Source organism: Periophthalmus magnuspinnatus, chromosome 22 (assembly GCF_009829125.3).
Source record: "Periophthalmus magnuspinnatus isolate fPerMag1 chromosome 22, fPerMag1.2.pri, whole genome shotgun sequence".
Lineage (NCBI taxonomy): Eukaryota > Metazoa > Chordata > Actinopteri > Gobiiformes > Gobiidae > Periophthalmus > Periophthalmus magnuspinnatus.
The window spans coordinates 9,120,022-9,132,196 of record NC_047147.1 but is presented as its reverse complement, the minus strand read 5'-3'; the positions used below and the strand labels follow the sequence as shown (position 1 = coordinate 9,132,196).

Below are 12,175 nucleotides of genomic sequence, written 5' to 3'. Positions count from 1 at the left end.
AGTAATTAAGTGGAAGTAATTAAGTTGGTGAAGGTGTGCTCTTCAAATGGAGAGACAAGAGGTTTGGTTTGTAACATCAGTGACTGTAAAATGATGGTGTCCTGGTGAAACAACAGTGCCTGTAGTAATACAGTAGTACAATCAGCAGTTTGAATGTCATACTGACCTACAGCATGCTTCTTTATCACAATACAGCAAAAATCATGTTTGTGAAGTCAAACACTGAAAAACATGTAAAATACACTAATCCCATGTACTGAGTGAAAGCAAAGCCCCTCATTCACAAACACTGACATTTGGTGGTTTAAATCTGTGCATTTTGGTTGTTCAGGGCCTCTGATGTAACACCCAAAGAGCATTAGTTAAACGCGGTAACCCTTGCGTTAGCCTCCTGTCAAACAACCTGCCAGACTGAGAGTTTGTGGAGCCTGCTTCTGCCAACAGCTTGCCCGGATCTCCGCTCTAATCTTCATATTCGCTTTCACACATTGTTTGTTTGTTCTACCCGTCTGTTTTGTCCATTTCAATTTATTAACTCTGCCAATTTTTTGCTTTGGGATCTGTTTATATGCGAATTCATGTGGCATCTGTTAGCTTGTTTAACTATTTTCACTTGTTTTGGCTATAGTATGCTCAACGATTATTTTTATAGGACGTAATATTAGAAACACAACAATCAAAAACAGAATGAAATGTGCTGCATTCACTGGAGCACAAAAGCTGCTCCGCCGATGGGGATTTCTCTTCTCAAAAGAACAGCATGGCGTCCACTCTTCTTCAGAAATTCTGTCAATTTCTCAATCAATAAAATCATGGGCCGCTGGGTGTCTGGGCTCTTAATCGAGCGGTTTTCCTCTGCGTCCAGTGGTCCATTTTCAGAGGTGACTCCCGAATCTAGTGCTCCAACAGAGACTGCATCTGATGAGTCAGGCTGCTGCCATTTTAAAGCGCACGGTCGGTCCCATTGCCCCGATGTGGTGCGTTGACATTAGGTTTAGTGCAAAACAAATTAGAAAAAAGATAATAAAGAGAGAGACTTGTGTGTGTGCGAGGGTGTGTGTGTGTGTGTGTGTGTGTGTGCACGCGGGCGTGTGCAGTTAAAGTGATGGACAGGAGTGATTGACGTTTGGCCCTCCTGTTGAGCTACACTTGTGTTTATGGAATAAAAATGATTTCCTGACAGACAGCTGTACTCTGCTGGTGTGTTAAAGCAGATTCAGAGAAATAAGGCTGCCAATAGCTTTTGTCTACAAATTGTTGTTTACTACTTGATTACCTGATGCTTTTTAGCACAGCAGAGACCGGTGTTGCATTTAGTAAGGCTTTAAATACTCCTTCCTTCATTGTATTATGTTAATTTAGCATTCTAACAAAGACTTTTTTACTGGACTGTCAGAGAGTAACTTGTATAGATGTAGAAAAGTGTGGACATCAGTATTGCTGTCATTGCTATTATATTTGTTCTGTCATGTAAAATGTATAGATATTTTGATTCTTATTCAGGGTGATTGTAACATTTCACCAATAACTAAATAAATATTTGTCCAAATCACACCTAAGAGTTCTTATCCCAACATGAAATACCTGTTCATAGCTTCCTGATATATATGAAACATTTTGAGGACTTTTTCACACCCAAAAGATATAATATTTTATTTTAAATTGTTAATAACTATGGCAACGGTCCTATTTTCATTGTTCTGTAACCCATGAATTGTATCTAACCTACTGTTACTGAAAGTGCAGCGCTGTAAACCACAATATTAAACCAATTGATTCAGTTGTCGTCAGAGTAGACTCAATTGCTTGGCTACTGTAAAGCTCTTCTTAAACCTGGATGATCAGGAAAATGCCAACCATGTTTAATGAACCCTGGGATCTCCTACAATGCACTTTGTATATGTGAATTCAATTAGCCCCATTCTGTACTCACTCTGTGCATAAATGTATGTCTCTTTTAATACATCATTGTTTTATTTATGTAAATCATCCAAGCTCTGTGGCATGTTCTACTTTTGTTTTGCTTTTTTTTTCTTCTTGGATTAGACTGTTGACATCAAACAGTTTATTGTAATATTAATGATATGTGAAAAAATTAAAATAAAATTAATCTTTAGCATGCTCCAATAGCTCGCTCTTTGAATGATGAAACACTAAATGTATTGTTTCATACAGGTTGATATTAGTAATCAAGCGTGTTGCAAAACGGAAGCAGTAAGAGCCTAATAAGAATTGAGGTATAAAGACATAATAAAACAGAGGTAATGGCTTGCCTAGCATTAGACAAAGCATTGACATTGGCTAAGTTAGAGCCAAGTGAAGTGTCAAAAAATAGTGTTTACTTATTTTCATGAGACAGACTTTGTTGTGACATTTAGCAAAAACAAAATTCAAATTTCTTCCTCCAAACTTTGAAATCTGATCAAAAATACATGCTTTTACTGACAGAAGACTGGTTGTTGACCTCTCAATAAAAAAGACCTAAGCTGCTCATTGAAACAAGTTAGCCTTGATTGAACATTTTATTTATTGCACACCCTCTTTTTGGATTGGTAAATTTGTTTAGTTTTGCATGTATTATTAAGAATAAACTATTTGTTGGCCAGCGTCATAAAATAATGTAAACTCACAGTGTCTCCTTCCCTTGCTTTGCAGTATGTGAAGTTGATGAACTTTGAGGAGGAGGTGCGGGCGCACAGAGACCTGGATGGCTTCCTGGCCCGGGCGAGTATCCTCCTGGACGAGACGGCGGCATCTCTGGACGACGTGCTCAAGAGGATGCTGCATCACGTGGCCCAGGACTCCCACACCTCGGAGCCCGGATGCAACTTCGAGGAGGTCATGAGCATGTTGTTCACCGACGCCGGAGCTCAGGAGGTGAACGGTAAGACCCATAGACTGTATATAGAAAAGGACTAAGTGATGAATGAAGTGACAAATGAAGCTTGTCGAGGCTAGCAGCTATAGGGGTGAATTTGGACCCGAGCTCCTTATTTTGGAATTCCGACTGCGACTATCATAACAATCAAAGAGCCAATCCACAGCAAAGCTTTTGAAGGTAATGCCCCTTCCCACCTGCACCTCTGGCTCAGAAGGGAGCAGGCGCTTAGCAGAGCTGCCAATCACACCTGTTACTAATGCTACCTAAATATAATAGGGCTATACAATAGATCACAATCAAATTCTGCCTATTTAGGGATGAAACATTTTTACCCTAATGTTTAACCCCTTACAAACTGTTGTGAAATGCATAGAATTCTTGTATTAGAGTAGCTGTTATTACTCTCAAGATGTTACTACTCATGAACCTGTTTACTGAAAGTTTTAAAACGTAATTTGCAAATCTGTCGTACCGCAATCGAAATACCTGTCAGAAAAATTGCGATCTGATTTCTTTTTTCTAAAATGTGCAGCCCTTTGGTGAAACCAGACACAAAGAATACAATGTGACAGAGAGGATGACCTGCACAATCAAACCAGGACCAGGGCAGCACCAGGCTCTTAACCCCAAAACATATGACCCCTGAGACATAGCGCTGAGCACAAAGTCACACACTTCAAACCAGCTCCATCGCTGCTCTGTCTGTTTGACCGAGAGTTTGAAGGGCTTTCAAATGGCAGTGTAGCAAGGAAAAAACATCTGGATTTTAAAATGTGTGAAATATAACATTTGTCTTTCTCTCTGACTTGTTGGGTGCTGTATTTTACAAGCTTTCCTCACCAGGTTTCTGCTGAGATTGGTAGTCATTTTCTGTAGTTGTTTTTCTTCAGAAACCGTCCCCCGTGTTGTTGTAACACATTGTCAGCCAGCAGAGCCACATTCATGTTCTTTGTAAAGTGGATTTGGACTTGTCATTTACCTGTAACTGGATTTGCCATGGATTCATCAGTTCTTTCCCCTTAAAATTTGCAAAGAGTTCACATTAAACAGGCGCAGACAGTAAAGAGGGGCTATTTAGATAACAGTGCCTTGTACAATGTTTTGAAACTTATCTCCATTAGACAATTGGGTTTTCTCGGAGGACAGATTCAGGTTGCTGGTCTGCTTAGTCTTAGGAGCCAATTCATATTAACCTTTTAACACTCTGACACTATCTCACGTTTGGCTTTGTTTTCAGGCTTTACAAACTGTGCTCTAACAGGACTAACAACATCTAACAGTTGTGATAGACCAATCACTTTCCTTTTCTCTCAGCAACAATAAGGATCAATGAGTCAAGAGCTCATCAGAATGGACCGGGCGGGTCTGGTGACAACTCATCTAACTCTGCTTTAACTGTGCTTCCTCTTGTCTTTCCTACAGCGTGGGACAGTGCAAATGTAATGTTTCTAACCTTATTTTAACAAAGCACAATTTTGTTCATAATCTTTAAATTGTCCAGGTCTGTGCAGGTGTGGGGCTCTTTTTCTGGTTTCTGGTGTTGTCACATGTCTGTGTTTTCACACTGGTCTGAGCGCGGCCCATTAAAGCAGCTCCAGTCTGCTCCATTACATAACACTGTATCACCTTCTCTCCAGCAGCAGCCTCAGTTAAGACTTTGGGCTGGTGAGACAACTATGAAATATTTTTAGTTCATATCATAGTTTCACTTCCTACAATAAGCTCAGAGTATAGCCGGGTTTTCACAAAGTAGCTCTGTGCAAAGTTCTTTTTTGATGAAGGAAATGTGGTTGGTTATTATGTTATTGCTTTATGAACCAACCAGTTAAATGTGCACTATGTAACTTTTTGGTGACCTGCTTGTCTTTATGGAGATATTTATATTTTGCTTGGAATGTTAATTGTCATGATGTCAGTTTCCCTGTCCTCCCGTGCTCTCTCCCCCTCCCCTACCTGTGTGTCTGGAGCTGGGTGGAGTGCCTGACTCCTCCCGTGCACACCTGGGGTGCATCAGCCTAATCACCACCACCTGCTGCTGAGTACAAGAAGGCTTGGCAGTCTACACTCGGTGCCAGACCGTCCGCGTGTAAAACATTCCTGCCTCTACTCGCCCAGCTCCTGCCGCCACGTTCCAGTCCCGGTATCGCTTCCAGCTCGTCTTGTCTCCTGCTCGTCTCGTCTCCTGCTCGTCTCGTCTCCTGCTCGTCTCGTCTCCTGCTCGTCTCGTCTCCTGTCCGGTCCTGGTCTCTGGTTTGTCACCCGCTCCCCGCTCTGGTCTTCGTCTGATCCGCCTGCCCTGGTACCGCACCTGCTTCTATCCCCGTCCTGGTCCTGTCCTGCCCGCCTCTACCTGCACCGCACCCGCCTGACCCGTCTCCCGCTCCCCGGTTCCTGTACCTGCTCTTGTGACCTGTTTAAAGACTGCATTTTCACCGCTGTAAATAAACACTGTTAAAACTGCTCTGGTCTGCATCCTTTGGTCCTATCCGCACCGTTACGACAGAACGGTCTGGCCTCTATGGACCAAGCAGGCTCAGATCCGGACCAGACGCGCCGCCTCACGCACTCTCACCCCGAGGCGGTGCTGGGTCAGCATGAACAATCCATTCGGACTCTATTGGAGCTAAATCAGACATTGTCCCAGCAGGTGGCACAGCTTAACCACCAGGTGGCCGCGCTCCTCGTCACCCCGCCTGCTGCAGCCGGAGCGCCGCCACGCCTCCCGGAGCCGAGAGGCACGGATCCGGAGCCGTATGCTGGACAACCCCACCTCTGTCGCGGATTCCTGTTCCAGTGCGAGTTCATGTTCCAGCAATGCCCTTCTCGTTTCAGCTCGGGGGCCACCAAGATCCGATATATATGTGGATTACTCCGGGGCAGAGCTCTCCAGTGGGCAGAGGCGCGCCTAATGAAGACGTCTGTGGATAGCCTGGATTTTAATGAATTTGTGTCCACGTTTAAGCTGGTGTTTGACCACCCGCACTACCAGGACAATGCTGCCTCCCGGTTATTGACTCTCAGCCAGGGCTCCAGGACGGTAGCGGATTATTCCATTGAATTCTGGACACATGCGGCGGAGCTGGACTGGACGGACAGCGCGCTGCGGGCTGTGTTTGTGCGGGGCCTGAACGAGACTTTGAAAGATGAATTGGTTTCCCGGGACGAACCCCCCGACCTGCGGACCCTCATCTCCCTCACTCACCGTATAGACAACCGCCTACGGGCTCGTCGCCGAGAGAGACGCCGGTCACCGGTCCCGCCGGAGCCACGCGCTGCCCCGCCCCCGCCGGATGAGCCCATGCAACTCGACAGGACCCTTGTGTCGGCCGAGGAGCGTCAACGGAGGCGTCGTCTGGCCGGGGCTTGCCTCTACTGCGGTGAGCGCGGACATTATGTGGTCACTTGCCCAGTTCGGCCAAAAGGGGGGGCCCACCAGTAGCACTGGGAGTACTGGTGGGCGAGCAACACATCCTGGACTCTTCTAATAGACTGCGGCTCAGCGCCACCCTGTGCGTTCGCACAGAGACCTTATGCGTTTCCGCCCTTATCGACTCCGGGGCTGAGAGGGACTTTATTGATGCCCAAGTCGCGGAGCAGCTCGGGGTCTACCTGGAGCCCCTCGAACGCCCCTTAAATGCCCAGGGGCTCAATGGACGTTTTCTGGGGCACATCACTCACATCACAGAACCTGTCACCGTGATTCTGTCCGGCAACCACCAAGAGAACCGTCAGTTTCATGTCCTGTCCTCCTCCGCTTCTCCTCTGGTCCTTGGTTACCCCTGGCTACGCGCCCACAACCCTGTTTTCGATTGGGCCAGGGGCGGAGTTTCGGGCTGGAGTCCCGATTGCCACGCCAAGTGCCTTCGGTCCGCCCTCCCTCCGGCCGGGAGGTCCGTTCCTGTCGCTGATCCGTCCCCAGACACCCCCAATCTGTCCTCGGTGCCTGCTGAATATCACGACCTGGGGGAGGTTTTTAGCAAGAGCAAGGCCCTCTCTTTACCGCCCCACCGTCCATATGACTGCGCCATTGACCTCCTGCCGGGTGCCCCACTACCATCTAGCAGGCTATATAACCTGTCTAAACCTGAACGCGAGTCAATGGAGGACTATATCCGTGGGTCCCTGGCTGCCGGAATCATCCGCCCGTCCACTTCACCCGTGGGAGCGGGGTTCTTCTTTGTGGCTAAGAAGGACAAATCCCTGCGGCCTTGCATTGATTACCGGGGTCTGAACAATATAACTGTAAAGAATAAATACCCGCTTCCCTTACTGGACTCGGCATTTACGCCCCTCCACGGTGCGACCATCTTCTCAAAGTTGGATTTGCGGAATGCGTACCACCTGGTGCGCATCAGGGAGGGAGACGAATGGAAGACGGCCTTCAAGACACCCCTGGGACATTTCGAATACTTGGTTATGCCCTTCGGTCTCACCAACGCCCCTGCCGTATTCCAAGCCCTCATCAACGATGTGCTCCGTGATTTCCTTAACCGATTCGTCTTTGTTTACTTGGATGACATCTTGATTTTCTCGCGGTCCCCCCAGGAGCATCATCAGCACGTTCGCCAGGTTCTCCAGCGCCTCCTCGAGAATAAACTGTTCGTGAAAGCTGAGAAATGCGAGTTTCACGCAGAGGAGGTCAGCTTTTTGGGCTTCATTGTGGGGCGGGGCCAAGTAAGAGCTGACCCTGAAAAGATCCAGGCTGTCACTGAGTGGCCCGTTCCTACCAGCCGGAGACAGCTCCAGAGATTTATCGGCTTTGCCAATTTTTATAGACGTTTCATCCGGGATTTTAGTAGGGTTATCTCGCCCTTAACTAAACTCACCTCTCCTGCTTTGCCGTTTGCCTGGTCTCCTGAGGCGCAGACAGCCTTCGAGAAGCTTAAGAGACTATTTACCTCCGCTCCCATCCTGCACCAGCCCGACCCTTCACGGCAATTCATCGTGGAGGTCGACGCCTCCGACTCGGGAGTGGGGGCCGTGCTTTCGCAGAGGTTCGACCCCCACAACCGCCTCTGTCCCTGCGCCTTCTTTTCCCGGCGATTGTCCTCGGCCGAGGTCAATTATGACGTGGGGGATCGGGAGCTCCTTGCCGTAAAGCTGGCCTTGGAGGAGTGGCGCCACTGGCTCGAAGGGGCGGAGCAACCATTCATCGTCTGGACCGACCATAAAAACTTGGAGTACATCCAGTCCGCCAGGCGCCTCAATCCCCGTCAAGCTCGTTGGTCCCTCTTCTTCAGCCGCTTCAACTTTCTCCTCACCTACCGCCCCGGATCTCGGAACGTCAAACCCGATGCCCTCTCCCGCCAGTTCGCCCTGGAGGATAGCCCGGTCACCGCAGAAACAATTATTCCCTCCTCGTGTGTGGTGGCCGCGGTCCATTGGGATATCGAGGACACCGTCCGAGAGGCCCAGACCAACGACCCCGACCCAGGTAACGGCCCTCCAGGTAAACTGTTTGTTCCCGATTCTGTCCGGTCTCAGGTGCTCCAGTGGGTCCATGCCTCCCGTTTCGCCTGCCATCCTGGTGCCGGTCGCTCTCTCTCCCTCCTCAGGAGACGCTTCTGGTGGCCCACGATGGACACAGACACCCGGGCTTATGTCGCCGCCTGCCAGGTATGTGCTCGGGCCAAGGCCTCCCACTCACCCCCTTCTGGTCTCTTGCATCCTCTCCCAGTTCCTCGTCGCCCTTGGTCCCACATCGCCTTGGACTTCGTGACGGGCCTTCCCCCTTCCCAGGGGAACACGGTGGTTCTCACCATTGTGGACCGCTTCTCCAAGGCCGCCCATTTCGTTGCCCTGCCTAAGCTCCCCACAGCCAAAGAAACTGCCGACCAGCTGACCAGTCATGTCTTCCGACTCCACGGCATCCCGGTGGACATCGTGTCCGACAGAGGGACCCAATTCACCTCTCAGGTATGGCGGTCTTTCTGCGACGGTTTGGGGGCCACGGTTAGCCTCACGTCCGGGTTCCATCCACAATCTAATGGGCAGACGGAGCGGGCCAACCAAGACCTGGAGTCGGCCCTACGGTGCACAGCCTCCGCCAACCCCGCGACCTGGAGTACTCACCTGCCCTGGATAGAGTATGCTCACAACTCCCTCGTGAGTTCCGCCACTGGTATGTCCCCCTTCGAGGCATCGCTGGGATATCAACCCCCTCTCTTTCCCACGGAGGAGAGGGACCTCGCCGTCCCGTCTGTTCAGCGCCATCTCCAGCGCTGTCGCCGGATCTGGAAGAAGGCCAGGGCGGCCCTTCTTCGGGCTGGAGCGCGCACTAAGGCGACGGCCGATCGCCACCGTGTCCCGGCGCCCGTATACCAACCTGGCCAGATGGTTTGGCTCTCCGCCAAGACGGTCCCGCTGAAGACGGACTCCCGTAAGCTGTCCCCCCGATTCCTGGGACCGTTTAAGATCATGAGGATCATAAATCCATCGGCGGTGCGCCTCCAGTTACCCCCGTCTCTCCGGATTCATCCGACCTTTCACGTCTCCCAGGTTAAACCAGTCCGGACCAGCGACCTGTGCCCTCCGGCCGATCCCCCACCGCCCGCCCGAGTCATTGACGGCCACCCGGCGTTCACCGTCCGCCGCCTGATTGACGTTCGTCGCCGTGGTAGGGGCCTCCAGTACCTCGTCGATTGGGAGGGTTACGGTCCGGAGGAGCGATCCTGGGTGCCCAGGGCACGCATTCTGGACCCCGACATGGTGAGAGACTTCCACCGCGCTCATCCTGACAAGCCTGGGGGTCCACCAGGAGGTGGACCTTAGGGGGGGGGTACTGTCATGATGTCAGTTTCCCTGTCCTCCCGTGCTCTCTCCCCCTCCCCTACCTGTGTGTCTGGAGCTGGGTGGAGTGCCTGACTCCTCCCGTGCACACCTGGGGTGCATCAGCCTAATCACCACCACCTGCTGCTGAGTACAAGAAGGCTTGGCAGTCTACACTCGGTGCCAGACCGTCCGCGTGTAAAACATTCCTGCCTCTACTCGCCCAGCTCCTGCCGCCACGTTCCAGTCCCGGTATCGCTTCCAGCTCGTCTTGTCTCCTGCTCGTCTCGTCTCCTGCTCGTCTCGTCTCCTGCTCGTCTCGTCTCCTGCTCGTCTCGTCTCCTGTCCGGTCCTGGTCTCTGGTTTGTCACCCGCTCCCCGCTCTGGTCTTCGTCTGATCCGCCTGCCCTGGTACCGCACCTGCTTCTATCCCCGTCCTGGTCCTGTCCTGCCCGCCTCTACCTGCACCGCACCCGCCTGACCCGTCTCCCGCTCCCCGGTTCCTGTACCTGCTCTTGTGACCTGTTTAAAGACTGCATTTTCACCGCTGTAAATAAACACTGTTAAAACTGCTCTGGTCTGCATCCTTTGGTCCTATCCGCACCGTTACGACAGTTAATATAGCATTAAATGTATCTTTCTTGCATTTATTTCATTATGGATGACCAGGTGACAACACCTGCTTGTCTAGATAAGTTTAATGCAATACTGTGGAATACTCTAGGCAAAGCAATAACTTCTTCATTAAGACAAGTAGAGTACACAGTGCACCTTTAACTACTGACATTTTTAAAATGACAAGACATAAGCTTTATATGCAAATAGGTCTCATATCAGGGGCACACACATTGCCTGTATCACTAGGTTTGGTCTCTGAGGGCCCCTGTAGTTGATGGTTCCACAGGAGAGGTGCAGGACTATAGCCTCTGACACATGGAGAGGTGATAATTGACTTCTGCCATTGATCAGTCACTTGGCTTTTCAAATGGTTGTCTGAGGCTCTGAGCGGCGGCGCTGGCTGCTACTCTACTGTTTTCAATGCCACAATGCACAAAGAGACGTGAGAGGGGAGCCTTTGACTGGGCGGCCATCTTGACTGCTCTGCTCTCAGTGCTAAAATGCTTAATTGATTGCAGGCTTTTCTTAGCAATTTTGAAGTGAAATAAGATGCATATAGAGTGAGTTAAGACAAATTATTAATTTAAAATTTACTAGTGACTGCAAACTGCCACTCTTCTAAAGTAAGTGGAACAAACACACCAACATTGCAGTTTTTTGGTTTTTTTTTCAAAGATGTTCCTAACATCCTAACTCTTAATTTGTAAGGAAAAATGTAATATCCCATCCCATAAATATAACAAATCTTGCTCCTATTCCATTTGTGAATTCTGTCCTATCCAAAGATAATGAGTATTGTATTCAATTGTATGTAGTTGTTCAACTATAGCGCTCCTCCTTTCTGTTAAGCAATTGGGAAATACACTGTACTTAAAGAAAAGAAAATAGATAAAGAACATAGAAGCTCCTAATAGTGCTGCAGGTTATGTAACTAATGTGTAATTATGCAAAAAAATTTTTTTACAAAGTTTTACTTTTAAATCAAAGTGTAAAAATTAGCTGAGCTGTTGATGATTATGGATAAAATATAGGAAATGTATTAAAAACAAACACACACTTTGTTAGATCTTATATAATCCCACATCTTTGCACTTTAAATTTACTTGAAATTGCTTTAATCCTCACTAAATGGAAATCATTTATTCTGCACATATACCCCTTTTAAAGAAATGCGAGTGCCTGAAGGAATTTGCCTTTCTAGATTAATGCAAGGTTTCAAATGATATCGCAATATTCTATAGGCCTGCAGGATTTGATGGAGATGGGGGAATTATATTATTACTATTGTATTATAGTGAGTTCAAGGTCCTAGTCAAAACAATCAGGTTCAGCATTTGTGGATTTTCCTTTTGGATATTTCTTAAGAAAATCAATGCAGTTAATCCTGCTCCTGGCCCCCATCTGGGAGTATGACATATCACATACTTGAATTTAAAGCCACAAACAGAAAAAGTAAATGGTCTAATAACAAACATTGCTCATCTTGATGTCTCCCATTGACATAAAGTTTGTGTTTCTAGTCCTGAACAATATCGTAGCGGTTTTCCCACATAAAATCTGATCTTTCCATTTTAGCTTACCAATTCTTGTAGACATATTGATGAAACCATAAATTATTATTTTTTTAATCCTTTACATGTACATGTGAGTGCTGCTTTTTTGACAGATCCCTGATTTCCAATGTGTGCAATCCTGTTGCGGAACAGAGAGGAGGAAATATCCTGTGAGAGGGACAAAGGCTCTTCTCGGGGGAATACATTCATTTTGAGCCTAAGTATGTTATCGATGGGACACATCTCTGCAGGTATTAATTCCCACCGTATCTCGGGGTGCTACAGCTGGTGAGGCGACCAGCTCATTTGGAACGTAATACTGTACAGCTGTGAGATAAAGAGAATAGGCCACGAT

The 12,175-nt window shown here is 48.3% G+C and overlaps 1 protein-coding gene across 2 annotated transcripts in view; it reads left to right on the top strand.

The window, feature by feature from the left end:
* Window positions 1-12,175, top strand: part of slc4a11 (solute carrier family 4 member 11) — a 93,396-nt gene that overhangs the window by 35,001 nt on the left and 46,220 nt on the right. For both annotated transcript variants that reach the window (XM_033988102.2, XM_055230950.1), the window contains exon 5: window positions 2,656-2,884. In XM_033988102.2, the coding sequence (XP_033843993.1) occupies window positions 2,656-2,884 (229 nt within the window). The remainder of the gene's footprint in view (window positions 1-2,655; window positions 2,885-12,175) is intronic.